The sequence below is a fragment of the Notechis scutatus genome, chromosome 5 (genome assembly GCF_049901735.1).
Source record: "Notechis scutatus isolate UNSWTSFEM ecotype Mainland chromosome 5, rNotScu1.2, whole genome shotgun sequence".
NCBI classification, from domain to species: Eukaryota; Metazoa; Chordata; class Lepidosauria; order Squamata; family Elapidae; genus Notechis; species Notechis scutatus.
This window is the reverse complement of record NC_142013.1, coordinates 68980813-69004347: the sequence shown is the minus strand read 5'-3', so window position 1 is coordinate 69004347 and position 23535 is coordinate 68980813. Positions and strand designations below refer to the sequence as shown.

The window sequence follows — 23535 nt, the reverse complement described above, 5'->3', positions numbered from 1 at the left end:
TATAAGTCTAAGTGCTATTGCTATATTACTTTCCTAGAAATAGCAGCTGAATATGTCAGTCATATCATGAGGAAGCCACCAGTGAATTTCAGCTATTCCTATGACATTACCATATGCAACTAAAACATTTTTCTATCAATACATATTTGCTAATATTCATACAGAGAATTTGTATAAAGTAACCTCTAATATGACAAAATCTTAGGGTATTAAACATTTAAAGGCTTGGGAGATTTTTTACTTTCATAGTATTGGTATAAATGCTATGGCATATTAATTGGAATCAAAAGTATTAAATTAATTTATTTTGTTTTTGGTACTTTAGTGGGGTAATATATACTTTATTTCATTCCTCATGATGTGAGGAAAACGTATTTTAGATATTAGGATGAAATAATATCCATGAACTTTGCAGTGGGCCTCAGCAGTTAACAAAACCTAGCTGACCATGGTTGTTCTCTGAAGATAAGCAGGATCAGGCTAAATTAGCACTTGTATGAAACTTGACCTAGGAAATTCAAGTCTGTTTTCCTGATTGTAAAGTTAAAAAAATATCCTGGAAGAAAACAATGGCAAACATCTGAACACTGTACAAAACCCCCACTATAGTAGATTTGGTATGCAGAAACTGAGGACGATTTGAGTGAGTTTGTAATTTATTTAGTCTGGCAACATCATCCTAATAACTTGGGATGATGTTAGGATGATGTTGATGCTCCTACATTTCTGTAGTGTTGGACAAAAACCTGATCCACAGGAAATGAAATAAGTTGTATGACACTATGCAAAGGGCAGATGAAGATGTTATGCTATACAGCATATACTTTAGTGAATGTCCCATGAATTTAATGGAACTTGCTTTTGAATAAACTTAGTTTTATTGTTAGAATAAATCAGGGTTTGCCCTTTTTTTGAATATGCTTAGAACTGTAGTGTTAGAGTATTAATATTTATTGGGAAATTTGGACAATAATGTTTTTATAATAATGGGAACGTGATTGTGAGATGCTGTATTTTTTATTTTTATTTATTTTACTGGAATACTAAACTAGAGATGAAAAATTTTTTATTAGCTTGATTTTAATATAATGATTATTTAAGGTAGAACAGTAAATTTTGTTAAATTTGCTCCATTTTTAAAAAATATTACTATATTTCAGGAAGAATATATATGAATGTATGTATAATTTATATTTCAGGTAACAATGAAATGATGACCATATTGGTGAATTTTAAACTAAGAATTGTTAGAAAGTTACAACTCAGTTCTAACCATCCATGGCAACGTACATGTTAACAGTATAGTGATCAGCTCCCACACCTGAAGTTGCAGTTGTCAGTTAACAACAAGACAAATCAATACAAAAACGAGAGATCAATGTTATATCCAATAAATAGCTGGTTGAAAAACAAGCAGCAATCAAACAGACTGTGGGGGTTTTGTACGGTGTTCAGATGTTTGCCATTTTGCCAGTAGTGGCCAAAATTGTGGAAACCTTTTGGGAAAAGTGAATTTTTATGCCATCACTACCAAACAAGGAGATCTTGGTCTCATGACTCCAAATAACAGTGTCCCATTGTTCCTCTGTCCAGGTAACATGGGTTTTAGCCCAGTTTAGTCTTTTCAACCTTTGTTTGAGAGATAAAAGTGGTTTTTTTGTGGAATTCCTGCAGTCTGCGCCAAACAGTCCTTGCACTCAACTTCACACTGCATTGCACCATTTCATCTTGTATACACCAAGATGATTTTCTTCTATCACGTAGGCACAGTATCTTAATTCTTCTATCATCACTTGCTGTTGTGCACCTTTTCCTGCCTTTACCAGTGTGGTTTTGTAGTGACTGAGTCTTCTTATATCTCTTCAAAAACTTAGAAATGCCACCTTTGGTTAAGTTTCCACCAAATTTTCTTCTAATTTCTACAGTTATACTGTAGCTTTGTTCACTTAACAATACTATTTTACATGGCTTTCTGGGTGACCAGTCAACTCTTTGCACCATTATTTTAATTTTATTACATTTTACAAGCTCACTAAATGAAAGAACACAAAAAACCCAACCAACTTGATAGCGTTCACATAATACACTGACATATGGTGGATTGACATTTGAAATGAGACACAGGGAACTGTCTCTGAGAAAATGCCAACCCTGAGAGAACTCAGGTAGCAGTATTTATTGAGAAAAAACACAAGCAAAATACAGTATGCATATTCAGAAAACAATGACCTCAACAGGAGATTACTTCACCAGCATGAGAACACACAATCTTGGAAAGTCCCAGATGTTACCTTGCTAGGATGAGATCATACAGCCACAGAAAGTCTCATGGGAAAGTTTGGAAAGTCCCATGAGAAAGCACAACTGTGTACCTTGAACTTTCACCCATTTTCCTGTTCCTTCTAAACTGGCAGAATCAAAACAGGATGAGTCACTCTGAGCAAAGGTACTCCTACCCCCACCAAGAATGCCCACATCTCCCTAGACTTACTGCTAGTATTCAAAGGCCTTACAGAAAATGATAAAATGATCAATAAAATATATTACCACACTGACAAATGTCCTCCTCTCAGCTTTAATACCTAACATCAATAACTGAATCCTATTGTGATCTGATTGGCTCATTGCCAAAACAAGATGACACCTGATTGCCTCTCTAAACATTCATGCTCATTGGCTACAATCAGATGAAGGAAAGCTACCTGATATCAACTTCCTAAGCAAGTTGTGCTTCCTTTTTCTGGTTATTTGGCTACAACTTTTCATAGAATACAGATAATTGAACAAGCTTTGTTGTATTACATTCCTGATCAAATTATCTTTCCATTGATTCATAATTTTATGTTACTACTCCAAACAAGGTGGTGTTATTAGCCATCAAACCTCAAAAATATACTTTTGTCAAAAGGTTTCCACAATTTTGGCCACTACTGTAAACCAAATGCTGTAATTAACTGCTACATTCAAATAATTTTAAATGAAATATGAGTACTTAATATGAATTAGGATGATTGCTGAAATCCAACAAAAGATTATTATTACAAAACATCTACTTTTTGTTTTTCTAGAAATCTTAAGCTAAAATATGTTTTTCCAATTTTATTTGTCTCTATTGTAATGCACTGAGTGGTTTTCTAAGCTTTTTCAAGTCTGATTCATATATTACTGTTTTGATAAGAAGGGTAGGTCTTCTGCATTTTGACTAATGCCAGAGATTTCTAAAATTCCTAATATTTTAAAGTCATCTTAACATTATTGAACAAGCTGAATCTAATTTATTATCTAATTTATTTGCTTATTTGTGGCAATATCTGGATGGTAGTAGCTTTTTATAGTTGTTCTCAAGCTGTGCTCTTTAGAAGAAAGCTCAATCATTTTATTATCAAATTTCATATGCTAATTATGCATGATGTGTGGTTAAGATGTGATATAACACTGAAGAGCTATGGTGGAGTACAGAATTAGTTGACATCGTATATTTCTCTCTCATACATTCAAAAAGAGTATATTTGCAGTTACAATCTCTTTTTTTGTTAAAAGGACAAAATATCAGTTTAACAGACCCATAACAAAACTCTGAGACTGGGATTTAGGCTAATATTATTTGTGTTGTTCATTTTCAGTTGAGTGATGTAAATATAACACTTTGCTAGCATATTCCTAGGAATCCACTGAATAGATTCTTGGCAATAATACATATTCAACATACATTAGTGCAGAAATGTAAACTACTTTAAAAGCTGTTGAGCTGATGTACTTGAAAATAATATCACTATTATAAACAAGAATTTCCCAGTTTTACTCTTTTTTGCGTATAATTTTGTATTTATTGTTATTAAACATAAAAATTCAATGTCTGCATAAACTGTGTGTTGTTTGGGTAGAGTTAATTTTGAGAAATAATTATAATGATATTCATAACAATAATAAGCACATCATAATATTTGCTTATCCATTTTAGTGAATCTTCTATGTAATTAATTATTCTCTTATGCTTTTAAGTGTTTAACTTCTGTTTCTGCTAGTCATTGATAAAACAAATCCCATGTTAAAAATATTCAGTTTCTTCCTTCTTAATTTTGAGTGTTAATCTATCAATTTCTGCACATTCTAATTTTTTTTTTATTATATTTTCATCCGTAGGGATCTCATCATTCTTCCATTGTTGTGCAAACACAATTCTAGCTGCTGTTAACATGTGTAAAATTAAATATGTATTCCCTTTATTGTATTTTTCTGGAAGGGTACCCAACAGAAATATTTCTGGTTTTAAATCTTTGTGTTACTTTACCATTTTTTCTAACCATGTGTGTATTTTTGTCCAATATTTTTTTCCTTTGGGCATGTCCACCACATGTGATAGAACAAACCCGGTATCTGATTAAATTTCCAACGTTTAGCAGACATGTCCTTAAACATCTTTGCCAGTTTTGCTGGTGGAAAGTACCGTCTGTAAAACATTTTATATATATTTTCTTCGTATGCAGTTGATACTGTTAGCTTATAATTCCTATCCCACAATTTCTGCCATTTATCTAACTCTATGGTATAACCACATTTTTAGCCCATACTATTGTTTCCTTTACTTTCTCTTTTTCCATTTTAATGCTCAGTAGGTAGCTATAAATTTTTTAATTAGTTTTTCATCTGCCCCTGTTAGTATCTGATCTAGTTCTGTTGATTCTTTATAAAAGCCATTCATTTTAGCATCTTTCTCCTATCTTGATTGTATTTGCACATGTGGCTACCGTGCTAAATCAATCCCTTAATTATTCAGTTCTTGCTTATTTTTAAGTTCCTCTTTTTCATTCAAGATATCCTTATATCTTGTAATGTTTTTCATGTTGACAACATTCCGATGTATCAGTGCCTCCATTGTGGAGAGTCAGACTGGTATTTTCAAATAGTGTTTTTCTTTAATTTTTGTCAACATTAACAATAATGCATTTTTAACATAATGTCTTTGAAAATACCTATGTATTTTGTTTTTCCAATACCATGAAAAGGCGCGCCGCCCAAGTTGGAGATCATATCCCTCCAAAGTTAATAACCGTCTGTGCCTCAGATTTATCCATTCTTTCACCCATGTAAGTACAAAGGCCTGGTAGTACAACTCCCAATCTGGCAACCCGACCCCCCCTTTGTTTTTAGAGTCTTGCAACATTTTCAGACTTATTCTTGCTTTTTTCTCTTGCCAAATATATTTTGACATTTTACTTAATTCCTCAAAATATTTTTTCCAGCTTTAATGGAATTGTTTGGAACAAGTATAATAATAATCGGCAAGATATTCATTTTATAGTAGCTATTCTTCCTATCAAGGATAATTGTAAGTTTTTTCATTTCTCCAAGTTTGATTATGACTTCTTTAATAGTTACACATCTTGCTGTTAGTTTGGATTCCTAGATATCTTACTTTCTTAACTATCTGGATATCTGTCTTCTTCATGAACTCTTTTTTCTGTTTTATCTGTAAGATTTTTAGCTAGTGTTTTGGTTTTCTCTTATTTATTTTCAGTCCTGCAACTTCACCATAATCTTCTATTTTTTTATTAATTTGGGTCAGTTTCTTGTGGGTCTTCTAAAATAAATACCAGGTCATCTGCAAACATCTGTAGTTTATATTTTTCTTTTTTTATTTCCATACCTTTTATTTCTATATCTTGTCTAATATTTCTATTTAACACTTCCAATGTCAGTATAAATAGTGGAGGGTTCAATGGACATCCTTGTCTTGTACCTTTTTTTATATTGAAGTTCTCTGTCATGTCCTCATGTATGATCACCTTTGCAGTCTATTTAAACTATATAGTCTTAATCAGTAAATTTTTCATCAAAGTCCATATATTTTAATTGTAATAACATAAATTGCCAGTTTACATTATCACATGCTTTCTGCGCATCTAAAAAGATCAGTGCCATTTGTTTTCAGAATGTGCTTCATAATACTCCAGCATGTTCAGCATGATTCTCATGTTATTTTTAATTTGTCTCTTAGGTAAAAATCCATTCTGATCTGAATGTATAAATTCATTCAAAAATCTTTTTAATTTCTCTGCTATTATCAAGGCATATATTTTTAATCAACATTTAGTAGTGATATTGGCCTATAATTTTTAATCTGCACTGAATCTGAATCTTCTTTCTGTATAACAGTAATATTTGCTTCCATCCAAGTATTTGGTATTTTAGCTTCTAACAATACTTCGTTATAAACTTCCAACACGATGGTCCTAGAGTATCTTGTAAATGCTTATAGAGTTCCACCGGTTGATCCTGGTGTTTTATTGTTCTTTTGTCGCTTAATCACCTCTGTTAGTTCCATCACTGTTATCATTTCATTTAACATGGCTTTCATGGTTTCAGGCATTTTAGGTAGTTCAGCTTTTTCCAAGTATTGCTTTATTTTATCTTCTGAGATTTTCTCTTCATCATACAGATTTTCATAAAAATCCTGAATTATTTTCTTTTTCTTTTCATTTGGGTAATGGAAAAGTTCCCTTCTCATCTGCCAATCTATGTATCAATTTCTTTTCTTTCTCCTTTTTTAATTTATATGCTAACCATCTTCCTGGTTTGTTAGCATTTTCAAAAAGTTTTGTTTTACACTTCTAATTTTTTTCTGCCAATTTTTCTTTTTCTATTAGATTCAATTTGTGTTTTATTAGTTCCATTTGATTTATTGAGTTCTTTTTTTGTGGGTCTTTCTGTAATTCTAATTCTAGTCTTTTGTGTTCTTCTTTTAGTGTCTTTCAATATTGTTTCTTTTTCTGGTTTTTTCTTCCTATATTAAGTTATTGCTAGTCCCTGGAAATACATCATTAGCTGTATCCCACACATTTTACAATGAAATCTCTTCTTTTCTATTCTCTTTAAAAAAGAAATCCATTTCTTTTTCCATTGTTTGTGTAAATACTTTGTCCTTTAGTATGGATTGACCCAACATCCATGTCAGTTTTTTTCTTTTGTCCTTTCCACTTAACTTTTACTGGATTATGATTCACATATATATTTGATTCTATTTCTATCTCTTGTACATTTGCTCTTAACTCTGGCGACATCCATATCATATCTATTCTTGACCAAGATTGGTGTCTATTTGAATAAAATGTATATTGATTTTTCTTAGGGTTTATTTATCTCCAAATATCCTGGATACATACTTCTTCCGCCATTTTAAAGAAAATCTTTGGAAGAGTTTTTGTTACCTTTTTGCCTACTTTACTACTTCTATAGTTAAGTTTTGCTTCTACAATTGCATTAAAATCTCTACCATACAGATATTTTCATAGTACATTTCTATAATTTTCTTATGAAGTATTTTGTAAAATTCTTCTTATTTATTATTTGGTGCATATATTGCTGTCAAGGATATATCTTTGTTATTTATTGTTACCTCCACCATCAATATTCTCCCGTCTTCATCTATATAAATTTGTCTGGCATTTATTGTTTCTTTAATATATAAGAACACCTTTCTTTTCTTTTGTTGTGCTAATGAAGAATATAGTTTCCCAATTTTAGGGTGTTCCAGTAATTTATTATGTTGTTTTTTAATGTTAATCTTGTAGACAAATTAAATCTAATTTTAATTTTTGTAGTTTAATAAAAGTTCTTTTCCTTTTCATAGGTGAATTCAATCCAGTTATGTTAATTGAAAATAACTTTAATTGTTCTTCCATCATTTCACTTATAAATGGGTCTTGTTGTTCTAGTTGATCTTGCTCCTTCTCATTCTGCTCGTTCTTTTTTTCCTGGTTTCACTTTCTTCTTGTGTATTTTTCCCTCCTGTTAATTCCTCTTGTATATTATTTTCCATTTTCCATCTTCTCTCTTGTTCCTCATATGGACTGAAGTGGTGGTCATAAAAATCATACGCTTTGTCTAGAGAGTCCAGTCTGTATCTTTTATTGTTTCAAGTAATATACCCTTAGGTATATTTACTCTTGAGTGTCCTGATATATTAGCTATTTATTCAAGTGCTAAACAATGAAATAGCAACTTTTCCCTGATTGCTGTACAACTTTCCTCAGTCATACACATTCCACTTACATAAAATAAATAAACTTAAGACCATCTCACAAAGAAAATATATGAAGTATACTAGGTAGCCTTAGAGCTATCTGCTGTACCGGTAGCATCACTATCAGTGACATAGGGAAATAATTTCAATATTTTTCCTAGGGTGTACTACATTATGGCATCTTAGTTATCCAGAAAGCAAGGTCGTGTTTCCATCCGACTAAGTTTGAGAAACGTTGAACTGCAGTTTTATCATTAATATTTTCTGATAACATAGATACGTTTATGAAATGTGAATTGATTTTAATGAGAAAGAAGTCCTGAATATAAGGCACTTTTCTTTAATCTTCAATGTCACTAATATAAAATACTGTATTTTTGTGCTAGGAATGCTGCTTGAGTTGTAAACTTCAGGTTTTCTTTATTACTCACCATTGGCTCTGTGTCTAACAAAAGCAGTTTAAAAATACAGACTTGAGGAGCAGACAAAAATAAAATAATTATTGTTATGTATTGTATATAGTATAGAGTTGTCAGTTGAAGTTCTCATTTTGGTCCTCTGTTGTAGCGGGAAAATACTCTTTCCTGATTGGTTGTTTGGCTGATCAGTTTCCTATAAAAGGAGCTGTGTCAGCCAAGAGTTCAGTTGCCTCACAGGCAGTATTGAATAAAGAGCTGTTAGAAATCACTTTGGCCTCACCTCCATTCTTCGTCCAGTACTTAACACTGCGACAAAGGTGGGATTGAATGGAAACAGGCTGCAAAGAGCCGATCACTGCGAGCTGAGCCACTCAGAGCTGAATCACCAGAGCTGATCCACAGTTGCTGCTACTTCATTGACCATAGATACCTCAACCCAGATTGCCTGGGGGCTCACACTGGTCTCTTGGAAAATGGCTGCACTACTGCCTTTTGCTCCATACAACCCAGCCTCTGAGATATGGGACTCCTACCTTGCTCGCTTTGACTGCTTCCTCGAAGCCAATGACTTTGCTGAGATCACTGATAACAGGAAAAGGGCACTTTTCCTAAACTTCTGTGACCAGAGATCTTTGAGATGGCCAGGGCTATGCTCGCTGCACTGGCCATTCAGTCTGTGCCATGGGACATGCTGCAGAGCAAGCTACGGACTCACTATGTGCCCAAACCTTCATGAATTGCACTTCAGCATGCTTTCCATCATCGGAATCATGCTGAAGGTGAATCCATCAACAAATACATTGCTGTCCTTCAAAAGGCAGCCCTGTAAAGTGAGTTCAGGGATTTAGATGATGCTCTCTTGGACAGAGTGGTCTGTGGTATGGGGGATGTCAAGCTACAGTGGTGCTTCTTTGCAAAAACAGACCTCACCCTGCAGATGGTGCTCGACAAAGCACAAGCAGCCGAAATGTCCAACCAGTCAATGGCTGAGGTTCAAAAATCAAACAGCCCACCAGCATTGTGGAAACCAGTCACTGTACACCATGAAGATGCTAACCATGATGAATCAGCAGATGAGGACAATGACGTCTGTTGTCTCAAATTCTCCAAGGGAAGAAATGTGGTCACAGAAAAGAGGAAACCAACATGTGCTGGTTGTGGTGGCAATCATCTGCAAATGGCATGTAAGTTCAGGAACACCGTCTGTCAAAGATGTGAAAAAAAGAACATTTGGCCAGGGTCTGTCACACAAATCAACTGACAGCTACCATTGTGAGCCCAGAAACCTGCCCCAAAAGAATGCAGAAAAGATGACAGAATCATGGAGAGGACTGTTTCAACATCTCCAGAGGCATCTGCAAGGCAGAAGCAGTCATTGGTCAAGCAAGCCTCTCCTCTTGCAAGAAGATCCATGTCACCATCCTGATTGAGGAGTCCCCTTACCACATGGAGGTGGACATGGGATTTCAATGACCATCGTCTCTTGGAGTACAGTAAAGAGATTGGCGCCAAAAATCTCTAAAAGACAGTTGGACTTCCACCATATTCATCTCCGAAACTACTAGGGGAAAGCATTCCTGTTGTTGGAACTGGCACCGTTAGAGTATCTTTCAGGGACTTCTTGGGCCCACTGTGACTGCTCATAGTGGAGGGCTCCCTACCAAGTCTCCTAGGACTGGACTGGTTCTCCTCCTTGGATCTGGAAATCATTGGCATCAACTCCATGACTCTGATATCGAGCCCTTAATCTCTGATTTTGCAGACATCTTTGACACAAACCTAGGCAGGTATACGGGCACACCCATCTCATTCAACCTTGACTCCCAGATAGCTCCGATCCAAATGAAGCCACAAAGAGTTCCATTCTTCTTGCACTCATAGGTTGATGAGCAGCTCAACAAGCTCATCAGCCAAGGAATCCTGGAACCTGTCGACCATGCAAAATGGGAGACTCCAATTGTGACCCATGTGAAGCCGGACGTTTCTGCCCACATCTGCGCAGACTATAAATGTACATTAAATAACGCACTACAGCAAAATGCGTACCCGGTGCCCATGGTCCAACATCTGTGTCAGAGTATTCATGAACTGGCAGAGACATAATTAACAAAGTCAGCCAATGGGAGCTGAACTGGGAGATGAGAGTATGGGCATGGCTTAGCTCCATGTTCTCAATTCTGAAAGTGAAACTAATAATCTATTCTGAGCTCCTGAGTTTGTGTTTTTACTTCCATGTTGGAAGAAACTACTAAGGTATTGTAAACCTTACTTCAAATTGTTATTATGTATATAAAGTTATTGAATCCTGCTGAATCAGTCATCTGTGTGTGTTTTCTGGATTTGAATTTTTATTGCAAAATCTAACAATCTGCTGCATTCTCTGGGTGAGGGTATAGTCTTCACTAAACTGCACCTTGCCCAAGCCTACCAACAGCTATCAGTTGACGACACCACATCTGAGGTCCAGGTGATTGTAACGCATCGAGGTGCTTTTAGATGTTGCTGTCTGCAACTTGGGGTGAGCATGACACCTGGACTTTTCCAGAGCCTGATGGAGCGTCTCTTGCAAGGCACCCCAGGTGTCATCCCCTATTTTGATGATGTCTTAGTGTCAGCGGCCAACAACGCCAAACTCCTCGATCATCTGTGAGTGGTACCCATAGTTTCCAGGAATTTGGCCTCAAAGTTAAAAAAGAAGAGCAAAGATCACTGTTCCACAGGTAGAGTTCCTCAGCTACCTTATTGATGGATTACATCCTACACAGGCAAAGGTCCAAGCCATCCAGGAAGCTCCCACACCCAAGAACAAGCCCGAACTCCAGGCACTGGGACTCTACAACGTCTTCTTGCCACACAAAGCATCCATAGTTGAGCCTCCATCATTTGTTCGACAAAAAGATGTTTTGGCCTTGAGGTTGAAAAGAAGCTGCTGCCTTTTCTCTGTCAAGGAGCTGCTATCTTCAAACAGCGTCCTAGTGCAATGCAACGAGAATCTTCCTTTGGTTCTCACCTGCAACACCTCTCCATTGTGCATCAGTGCTGTTTTAAGCCACTGATTCCCAGATGGAAGAGAGGCCCCGATCACTTTCTTCTCATGGACCTTATCATCGGCTGAACAAAACTACAGCCAGCTGGACAAGGAAGCTTTGGCTGTGGTCGCATGAGTCAAATGCTTCCATGAATACCTCTACAGCAAACCATTAGACCTTGTGACTGATCACAAGCCACTATTGGGCCTGCTCACTAGGGACTGTCAAATGCCACAGGTTTTGTCCCCTCACATGCTGCACTTGACTATGTTCCTAGCTGCATACAGTTACCACTCCTGCATTGGCTGGGTAAGACACTTTGCCACACCAACACCCTCAGCCGATGCCCGCTCCTGACTGTTGTGGAGGATCAGACTCCAGCATCATCTGTTTTATTAATTGAAGACCTTGTCAGGAGTTACTTCAATTAAATCATGAGCCTTGAGCCACACTCCCAAAACTAAAAATATATTTATTTGAAGGTAACATTCTACATCTGGCATTTACCTAGGCATAGTCAACTCTGAGATATGTAATTCACTGTCACCCTTGATCCTGCTTTCCCCCCCCCACCCCTCTGGGTGTATCATCCAATGAAAAATGTCCATAGCCAAGAGTCATCAATCATGCTCCCCAATTAGATTTTTGCGCGGCAGAAACTTTAGTCATCTAATCAGTGTTTGAAGAAAATATGAATGGAATGTACTTTCGATTCCACACTGCCGCCTGTTCTTTGAAAGTCCCCCCCTTCTTTCTGTTGTCAACTATAAAATGTGTATACAAAATCTTTTATGAGTTGACAGATCTGCTGTCCGGTCTCATTACAGCATTGGAGATTGCTGCACACTCCTCCAAGGACCATGTCATTGCCCAAGTGCTCAACTGGGTTTGGAGGGGTTGGCCGAAGGGGCCAGTCAGCATAGAGTTCCTTCCTTTCCACATCTGGCAACATGAGCTGTCTGCTCAATGGGGCTGCCTACTCTGGGGAAGTCATGTGGTGGTACCCCAGAGGCTGTGGCGGCCAGTTTTGGAAGCTCTTCACGTAGGCCATCCAAGTATCGTGAGGATGAAGGCAGTCGCCTTCAATTACGTCTTATGGCCCAACTTAGACAAGGCCATCGCTGATTGGGTTGCCTCTTGTCAGCTTTGCCAAGAGTCAAGGCCAGCCCCCCCCCATCTGCTCCAGCACGCAAGTGGGAAGCACTCAAGACACCTTGGTCGAGGGTGCATATTGAGTTTGCGGGGCCCTTCCATGGACAGACTTTTATGGTGGTTATGGATGCCTAATCAAAATGGCTTGAGGTGGTACTCAGGACATCGACCACCTCGGATGCCATGATCAAGGCCCTTAAAAGGCTGTTTGCAACTCAAGGACTGCCAGACATCTTCATTTTGGACAACAGGCCACACCTCACATCAAGCCAGTTCGAGCTGTTCCTCGCTGGTTACAGCATTCATCATACCCTGATTGCACTATTCCATCCTGCTAGCAGCGGGCAGGCTGAGTGGATGGTCCAATCAGCAAAGGAAGCACTTGCAAGGATGGGCCTGGGGGACTGGCAAACATGGATAGCCAAGTACCTCCTGGTCCAGCACATCACACCAAGCTCCACCACCAACAGGAGTCCGGCTGAATTCCTAATGGGTCACCACCTACGGACCAACTTGGACCAGATGTACCTGGACTATTCCTCAGAGATCCCTGCAGACTCGACCTGCCAGCTCCAGTCATTCTCACTGGGCGACCTTGTCTATGCCCACAACTATGCCGGGGCACCTTCCCGGATTCCTGCCTGGGTAGTGGACATTACTGGCCTGCATTCTTACAGGGTGGCGCTCGGAGATGGCAGGTTGTGGCACCACCATATTGACCTACTGCGTGGCTGCCTCAGAACCTCTGTCTGCCACCAGCCAGAGAGACAACCCCAGCTAAAGACATGCCAGCTCAGCCACCAAAAACAACGGTACCGACAAGGGACTGTGGTGAGTCACAGATGCCTACTGACTCAGTTCTTCTTGTGTTAGAAGCACCAGTAACTGAGTCCTTGCTGCTGCCACAAGCTATACCTGAAGCAGCATCAGCCACTTCACCTAGTCAAGGCTCTGGAGCTACTGGTCTTGAGATAGAACCTCGTAGATCAGAACAGACACATCACCGCCCTGCCTACCTAAAAGACTACATATGTTAGATTGTTATTTTGATCATCATAATGTTCCGTCTTGGTGGGGAGGGGTGTTATGTATTATGTATAGTTGTCAGTTGAAGTTCTCATTCTGGTCCTCTGTTGGAGTGGGAAAATACTCCCTCCTGATTGGTTGTTTGACTAATCAGTTTCCTGTAAAAGGAGCTGTGTCAGCCAGGAGTTCAGTTGCCTTACAGGCAGTATTGAATAAAGAGCTGTTAGAAATCACTATGGCCTCACCTCCATTCTTTGCCCAGAACTTAACAATTATGTTCCTTCCTGAAGTCCTAAACAAATCAACTTCTGAGTCTAGAGAAATGCAAACTTAAGGTCATCTGCTGCAGTTCTGTTTCTCAGGAATTTATTGCATTATTGAGTTAAGATATGTATAGAAAATAATGTAAAGGATAATTCTAATTTTTCAATATTCATTTAAAGCACAATGATAAGTTCAGTAGGTAGAACAGAATTTATTGTAAATTCCACTAACCTTACTTTGTTTATAAATATTACCTCATCACCATGGCAACCAATTGTGGTCATCTTTAACAATAATTAACAGTAATACATTAGAGACAATAGATGATGAAAAAATAGGCATCTTTTTCATAATGAACCCATTCTGTTGAGAGTTGGAATGGACTGTGTTTATCTTATCCATTTTAAAATGAATTTGATAATCTTACTAGTTAATAAAATGTACAATTAAATTGTTCATTTAAAATATGATTCATATATTAGGTTGTTCCTACCCTAAGCATTTTTCACAATTGAGCCCAAGTGCGAACTCTAGCTCTCTTCATCCTAAGCTTCTGTGTCTCTTATCTTGGCATATAATATAAGTCAGGGGTCTCAAACTGGATTTTTTCAAGGGCTGGATCAGCACTGTAGTTCTTGTCTGCGGGCTGGTGGGGAGATGGGACCAACGCCTCCTGCAGCACCCTGCCAGCAAAAACGGGATATGGGGGCCACATGAGGCCCTCTGTGCCACATTTTCAGCCTGGACAACTTTTTGCAGCACCCTGGGTGTGGGGGGCCTCATGCAGCCCCCGTGCACCTCATTTTCAGCCTGGACAGCTTCCTGCAGCACCCTCCCACTAAAACAGGACATGTGGGACTCATGCACCCCGATTTGGATGGCAGTATGCTGCAGGAGGCCATCCAGACTGAAACAGGGCACAGGGGGCCCTCACACAGCCTCCCGCACACTGTTTGGCTCCCAGAGGCACTGCAGGCCAGTCCTTTGCTATTTCCAGATATGTCTAGATAAGTTAGAAAAAATAATATATAAAAATATATGAGGCTTCAGTGAACAGTTATAATAAAAACATCTGACTTGATATAATTGAATCTATAAACTAAGCTTTCTCCAATTCTGGAAGCTGTTGTAGTCCAATATATTTGAAGGACACAGGGTTGGAGAATTTTTTCCTAGATATTCAAGAATGCTTCTGTTGTTCATCTGAATAATCACTATCCCATTGTTATTATTCCATTATTGAGTCCCTTTATGCTGGTTCTTAATCAAATGATTTGAGTAAATTAATGAAAAGGGTTTTAAGAAAAATTATATAGTTCTCTGTTATACAGTTTTCAAGAGTATACATTCATTCATTATAGGGATTCAATAGGAAATAGTATGAGTGATCTTCCCTGTAGCCATAATAAATATTTCACTGATCTTTTGAAAACATTTGAAAATTTTGCTGTAATTGATTGTGGTTTTGAAAGTTATTTTGTATTCAATTCAGCAAGTAGAAACTAAGGGAAAATGCATTCCCTTGTCTAGTCGTCTCCTAAAGAGTTATTGGGAAAGTTGTTTGTATGTTTCTCAGACAGTAACATTTATTACCGTGACCACTCTTATTGCTGTTAGTTTTAAACATTGATTTTAGTATATAAGGGAAAATGAATTAAGTTTTTCAAATTCAGTGTGCTTATTGCTTGGTACTTCAAGGCAAAACTTTTCATAGTTATCTTGGTTCATTTTTTAAGTCATCTACTTATAAATGCATTAAAAGGGGAAAGGTAGAATTATATACCCAGCAATAGTAGTATCAAGTGGCATTTTAACACTAAATCAGTAATGTAGAAAGCCACGTCCCACTATTTTTTTAAAAAGTGCATTTTATGTCCAGAATCTCTGAAATCTAAAAGCAAATTTAACTCAATACTTAGACCAAAAGTTCTCTTTGTGTACAGTGCAGGAAACAATTGAGAAATCAGCCCAGAACATGTGTGTTGTCGTATATATGTCAAAGATTATTCACCACATATCTCTGTTTTTTGTATCTTCATATGAATGACTCCAGAAGTGTTAGCAGTGTGATATCAATGTATTCTTTCAGAAAACATCTATTCTGACCTTACCTGCCTCTGTTGTAAATTCTGAATTTCCATACAGGTAGTCCTTGATTTATAACTATTCATTTAGTGACCATTGAAAGTTACAATGGCATAGAATTAAGTAACTTAGACCATTTTTACACTTATGACCGTTGCAACATCCCCATGGTCACATGATCAAAATTTGAAATTAGCATGTATTTATGACAGTTTGCAGTGTCGGGGGGGGGGGTGTTTGTCATGTGATCATCTTTTGTAACCTTCTGACAAGCAAAATCAATAGGGAAGCCAGATTCACTTAACAACCATATTACTAAGTTAACAACTGCAACAATTCAGCAAACTGTGGCAAGAAGGGGGCAAACTCACCTAATAAATCTCTTGCTTAGCATTGAAAATTTTGGGCTCAGTTGTGGTCATAAGTTGAGGACTACTGTATCTGTAATACTACAATGTTTGCATAACCAAGGCTAATTAATATATATGTGCACTTATTAATACAGTTTGAACAGTTTGAAAGCTAGGTTTTTGTTACAAAAAGACAGGCATTTTAGTAATTTTTTCCTTATTTTTGGTCAGTCTGAAAGAATAATATTTTTATGATTAATTTTATAACAATATCTTCTAAAATGATGGATTAATAGCACGGTTAATTTAAGAGGATCATTAAATGTGACTGTGCAACTAAAATAATGTTAGCTAAGTTGTAGGGAGATATTTATTTTAACTCTATCTGGGAGTGTTCCATTGCTCAACTCTAACCGAGTTTGAACTATTTATTGAAATAACTCCTAAAAATAAAAATAAGTCCCCCAGTTCTCACCAGTGATACATTCTCTAATTTTAAAAAACAGATAACCCATTCTAATACATTCCAGTAATACTGATTTTAAACAGCATGCTTTAGTGATGTCAACTGTGAAATTTTAAACAGCAGTCTGCCAAATCTAATGATTTTACTAATCTTATTAAAAGGGGAGGATTACACTGTGAATAATCTATCTCAACTTTATTGTAATAATTTTGCTGGTTACCAGGTGGGGTGGCAGTTGAAAAATTTGGTGAATGCACTACGAGAGGATCCGAGTGGTGTTATCTTAACTTTGAAAAAGCGACCTCAGAGCATGCTTACCTCAGCACCAGCTTTACTGAAAAATATGAGATGGAAGCCCCTTGCTCTGCAGGTAACAATGCTTAATCATACATCATACACCATCATTTTAGTTTTGGATTATCTCAGTGCTGCTTTATTGTGCTTCATTTCAGCAGCACATGTGGATTTAATCTTGTATGCTTTGAAAATGCTTTGTGAAATATCTGCAGATTTATTTGCTATCTTAAATTAATACTAAATCCACAGCTTGCAAAGTTGAGGCAATCTTTTATTCCTCAGTTTTAAATGTATATATAACCTGAATTCTACATATCCTTTTTAAAATGCATAAAATTATATGCCTTATTAAATAAATAATTTAATATCAAGTAAAAATAAAATACTAATCTCATGTTTGTGTCTTTTTGTTTGTTCATTTTTGAATTGTGAATCTCCTTCCTCTGTTTAATGATCAAGTGATACTTTGCAGAATAGAAGGAAATCAGTGGGTGCAAACCAAATTTTAAGTTGCTTGAGTTCAAGATGAGTTGTCCCAATTTTGGTAGAAGTGTTTGATGCTGTTTTCAACATTTTGGGAATGTTCTGTGTTTAAGCTGTCCTGAAATGGATTGTTTTTTAGCTTGAAATGATTCAGATTTTAAATTCTTTCTATATCACTAGAAGGAAGGTGTCCTAAGTACATGGATTATTTCAATTTTCCAGGCAAAAGAAAATAATCTTTGTATATTGGCTCCAAGCCAAGTGACATTTACTCGTTCCACCATATTGTAGATACCACATGTAGATTTTTGGAGAAGTTGTTTAAAAGAGTTAGGGGCTTGGAAAAATATCTACGTTTATTTTTGAAGACAATTTAGTAGGTTGTTGCCATATATTGAGATATTGTTGCTCTTATAAACAGCACTTTTAAACTATGTTTGTATATTTTTAGAAACAAAAATAATAAAATATGAATTAAGAAAATGCTACTTTTGCGGTATAGGTCCGCACATTGTGTTAAGTTAATAATTATTTGACATGGAAATAGAGCTATTGTGTAATTTTAAGTTTGAGGTGTGGCATTGCTAAACTGATCTGGAACATATTTGTAAATTTTCAAAAAGACCAACAGGAGTGATATTTATAAATTTTATTTGTATAATTTGGACTAAAATTAAAGATTGTTTGTTTGTTTGTTTGTTTGTTTTGACTGCCCATCTTACCACAAAGTAAACTCTTATAAAGTTTACTTCACCATTTGTAAAATTTAAGGAAATACATGTCTGTAAGCAATTTTAAAAATATCAGCCTGTCATTGGAAGAAATACAGAGAGAGATAAGGAGGGCAGTGTCAGAAATAGTTGTTCTGCCTCAAGGAGCTTCCAAGCTAGGCTCTTATTACAATACAAATTCATAGACATCTTATGGAATTGCATTTTAAATGTTCCAAGATTAACTATAATGTTTTCTATAGGGTTTGTAGTAAGCTGCTTTCCTTTTCTGTGCATTCATGTTTTTAGTGTGTAAATGTTTCTACTCAATATAAAAACACATAAAGTAATTTCAATAATAACAGATTCTGTTATATAATATTTATGTCATAGCTTTTCGTTAGTATATTTTACCCTCAACTTTATTTAATGCATTTGAAGGAATGAATAAGAAATGTGTTCCTGGTTTTGTATGGAAAATTGGATGGGCAAAATTTCATTAATTAGTACAATTATTCGATACTATCTGATAATTCTGAGATTAGATATATCCCACATTTAAACAGTGTACCTTGAAATTGAGACACTAGAGAGTGAATGACAAAATGTTGTCATGCATACTGTGATGTCATAAAGCAAAGTGCTCTCTTCAGTGTTTGCATTTGAGGAGGCATGTTGTGTAGTGCTATCACAATACTCATTTTATCACTTGCTCTCTCTTCCTCTCTATTAGACACTAGGGTGGTGGGCGGTGAAATTTGTTTTAGATCTGAAAAAATACTGTGATATGTAAGTGAAATAAATAAATCTTTGTGACTTTCCTATATAATCCCTGAAAGCAGTTATGAAAAGATCAATATATATGCCAATCATCATACTACTGTACAGATAGTCCTCAATTTACAACTATTCATTTAGTGGCCATTCAAAGTTACAATGGCACTGAAAAAAATGATTTCTAATCAGTTTTCACACTTATGAATGTTCCAGCATCCCCATAGTCACATGATCAACATTTGGGCACTTGACAGTTGTCATGTACCCTGTTTCCCTGAAAATAAGACCTAGCATGTTTTTTACAAATGCGCCTAATATAATCCTTACCCCCCAAATAACCCCTGCTTAAGAGCCTGCACAGCTGGCCGGCCACCATTCCATCTGGATGCTCATGGTGCCGTAGCCACAAAGCAAGGCAGGGTGGTGGAGTTTCTCCATATACCTTGCATCGGCTTACCAGAGGACCCCACAGCCAGGCCATCCATGTCCTGATACCTGCCTTGAGGCAGCAGCACCAACAGCCATGTGCAGTAGGAGCCCATGTTGCCACTGGCCCACTTCTTCTGCTTGCTGTAACAGAATGGGAGGCCAAGCAGTGTGCTGGTGCTGCAACTGTGAGGCAAGGCAGGTATCAGGTGTGGATGGCCTGGCTGTGGGGCCCTGAGGTAAGCCAGTGTGGGGTAATGGGCAGCTCCATCTCCCCTGCCTCGCGGCAGCAGCGCTAATAAGCCACATGGCCTCCTATCCCACCATGAGCAAGCAGAAGAAATGGCCCTCCAATACATGGGGGGGAAAAAGACAATCCCTGAACATAAGCCCTAGTGCTTATTTTAGGGCCCAAAAGTAAATAAGACCCAGTCTTATTTTTGGGGAAACATGGAAGTTTATGATAGTTGTGCTATCCTAGGGTCATATGATCACCATTTGTAACCTTCCCAGTTGGCTTCCAACAAGTCTATGGGAGGAATCCAGGCTTGATGAACAACTCATAATTCAATTAACTGCAGTGATTTGCTTAATGATTATGGCAAAAAGGTCATAAAATGGGGTGCAATAATTGCCTTGCTTAGCAACAGAAATTTTGGGCTTGATTGTGGTCATAAGCTGAGAATTACCTGTACATAACTAATCTACATATACAAATATTATGTTATTTTGCTGTTATACTGCTCTACTTCCTAGAGGATCCAGAACTCTGCACAAAAGAAAAAGTAAGAACAATCAAAAAATTAAAGTTTATCCTAAAATAAACTTTATTATTTTAATAAAACCAATTAAGAAGAAAAATAACAGTTCTCAAAAGAAACCAGAATGCTGCATAAAGAACTCTCTGACAAATTGAAAGATGAAAAGGACTAGCATAAAAAGTGGAAAGAGCGGCAAATAAAGCCAGTCCACATTGGCACAAGGAGTCCTTTTCTAACATAGATATAGAGATGTTCTCTACCTTTCACTGAATCTTTTAAAAATAGAGAGGTAACAGTGGCAGAGGAAATTGAAGGAAATGTTGTGAATTGAAACTAATAGGAGATCAACACTGTTTTTCCCCTTAAAGTTTAGATTTTTAGGCAAAAGATTGTAAAGGTTTCTGGTTCAAGAAAAAAATGTTTCAGTAAAAAAATATATGCTACACCTAAGAACTCTTGTTAGAATACTTTTTCTGTATTGCTAACAAAGGTTTAATGAACACATTAGGAAAACAGATTGCATACCCTAAACCTTTCATTACAGATAGTCCTCGAGTTACGACCACAACTGAGCCCAAACTTTATGTTGCTAAGTGAAACATTTTAAAGTGAGTTTGCCCATTTCATCACTTTTCTTGTCACAGTTGTTAAGTTGAACCATTGCATTTGTTAAGTTAGTAATATCGTTGTTAAGTGAATCTGGATTCTCCATTGACTTTGCTTGTCAGAAGTTCACCAAAGGGCATTATATGACCTGGGGACACGGCAACAATCATAAATATGAACCACTTGCCATGCATCTGAATTTTGATCATGTGTCCATGAGGATGCTATAAGGATCATAAGTGTGAAAAATGGTCATGTCACTTTTTTCCAGTGCTGTTGTAACTTTGAACAGTCACTAAATAAACTGTTATAAGTCGAGGACTACCCATGCTGTCTTCATCTAGGCAACAAAATATTATTTTTATTTATAATCTGGTATATTCTGTATTAAATTGTATTGTATTTATTCCAATTCCATAGACACTTCTTGTGTCTCTATAACACATTTTATAGATTTTTGCTTTAGTTGCTGATCGCAGCAACTACAACTATGCAATATTGAATGTATGCATTTTAAGGTTTAACATTTTTTAAGTTTTATATTTTATCTCTTTTTAAAACTAACATATGATTTTGTTTATTTTTGGTGTAATTGCTGTATCTTCCAAGAAGAAGGGGAATACCTAAAATCTCCAGTCACATGCTAAAATGCTATATAGTCAGGAGGTAGGATTAATTATACTATTTCAACTTTTGCATTTGTTTTTATTTTTAAGAATGAGATATTGAAGATGATAATAAGGGGCCTGTATAAGCGCACAATCGTGCCTACCATCCCTGTCCTATTGTCCCCAATTATTAGTTCCTATTTCTTATATTTAAACTTAGGTTTATTCTTATATCTATTGTATTGTAAGCTTTTGACAAAATGAATAAATAAATAAATAAAATAATCTTATCTCTCACACACAGAGTGAAAATCACTAAGATGTTAAGTCATGAAGATGTTATGAGAAGATTGAGATACCCAGATTACACAGACTCAGCTGTTTTACAACAGCTAAAAAAGTCAGTTTAAAATAAAGAAATGCCTAAAAATTTCAGATCAAAATATGGGAATGGCAGGACATAACCGCACCATATGAATTAGCACTTCATCATCTAAATTACATTGCAATCATTATTTATTAAACATAACCTTTATTAGGCATTGTTTGTAATATCTTTCCTTATAAGAAATACAGCCTTATTCCAGAATTCTCTTTTTTAGAGAATACATAATCATGGCTGGCTTGAAAGTTAAGATTGCAAGTCCATTGCTGATATTTCTGGTTTGTCTTCTAAGAATTGTAAGAATTTCTCCAATAACAATTTATTTTTAAGTGGGCTTGAATAATACTGAGTAACCACCAACTGTATCAACTGGAAATCAGCTATAGCTTAATATCTGCTTCACCATTCATATACTTGGCTTTCCAAAGAATTCCTATCTGCAAAAGTGGAAATAGCAAAGTTCTTTTGGAATTGTCAGCAGCAGTCACCTTATCCTTAGACTATTAAATGTTGCTGAATTAGATATTGGGTTTCTGCCCAAACAACAAATTAGAGAAGGCTGTGCTGAAAGATTACATGGATTTTATGATTTTTGATTCGAGAGTATTCCTGTGATTTTTAATGAAAGCTCCAATAGGAAATAAGTTATACTTTTATAATAAATAAATAACAATCTATTAACAGAAGAACAAATGCATCTTACCACTTGCTATATAGCAGTGATGGCTAATCTTTTCCATGTCATGTGCCAAAAGCCATGATGCAATGTGCGTGTACTGCATATGTGCGTGACCCCCTGCGTGTGCACCGAGTGCCTCTGTGCATACGTGTGCAACCCCTGCCCCCTGCACATGCATGCACATCTCCTGTGCATGCATCTCCCTCACATGCGCGGCAGATACCCGACAATCAGCTGGCTGGCGGGGGATGCATGCGTATGTACAGTGGGGCTCTTCCAGGTGACCTCTTGTGTGCCAGCAGAAATGGTTCTACGTGCCACTTCTGGCATGCGTGCCATAGGTTCACCATCACGGCTATATAGCCATAAGTGGATATTGTGACCCATACACATGCTTATTCTGTGTTCCCTGTATGCAAGGCGCTGATATAATTTGTGTAGTAAAGTTTATTGAGGTTTTACATACTTTTCTACTGCAGCAGATCAAGATGCCAGTGTTTTGCATGTACAAACTGAGTTATTCAGCTTGTTTGGGGATACAGTTTTTATAGTTTGACTGTTTGGATGAAAGGGATTTTTATTTCATAAAGGTACTAGACTCAGGTGTTCAAGTTGGGAGTGCAAATAAGATTGTGTGTGTTCATGTGATTAGTAGTGGTTTTATTGAGCCCAAATAGAGTTTTATTTGTTTGAGGATTTTTGTTTATTTGCTCAATAGAATTCTTCGTTTTTAACTTGTATGCTGGAGATAGATGGGCAGCCATATATATTGAATGTGCGTCTGTGTGTGTGTGTGTGTGTGTGTGTGTGTGTGTGACCGACTGATTGATTGATTGATTGATAAATAGTTTCTATTGACATGAAAACTGAGTAATACACCTTTGGCTGCATATCTTCATATATTATTTACAATGTGTTGTGATTATCTGTAGATTGGCTGAAATCTTTTTTTCATAGTAAATCGGGGAGCAAAAAAGAGGAGCAGTTAT

General features: G+C 36.7%; 1 protein-coding gene across 6 annotated transcripts in view; it reads left to right on the top strand.

The window, feature by feature from the left end:
* CNKSR2 (connector enhancer of kinase suppressor of Ras 2) overlaps window positions 1-23535 on the top strand; it is a 264189-nt gene that overhangs the window by 98206 nt on the left and 142448 nt on the right. For 3 of the 6 annotated variants that reach the window (XM_087966919.1, XM_026674911.2, XM_087966923.1), the window contains exon 9: window positions 17038-17184. The exons of the other annotated variants lie outside the window; for them this stretch is intronic. In XM_087966919.1, the coding sequence (XP_087823045.1) occupies window positions 17038-17184 (147 nt within the window). The remainder of the gene's footprint in view (window positions 1-17037; window positions 17185-23535) is intronic. 6 annotated transcript variants of the gene reach the window in all.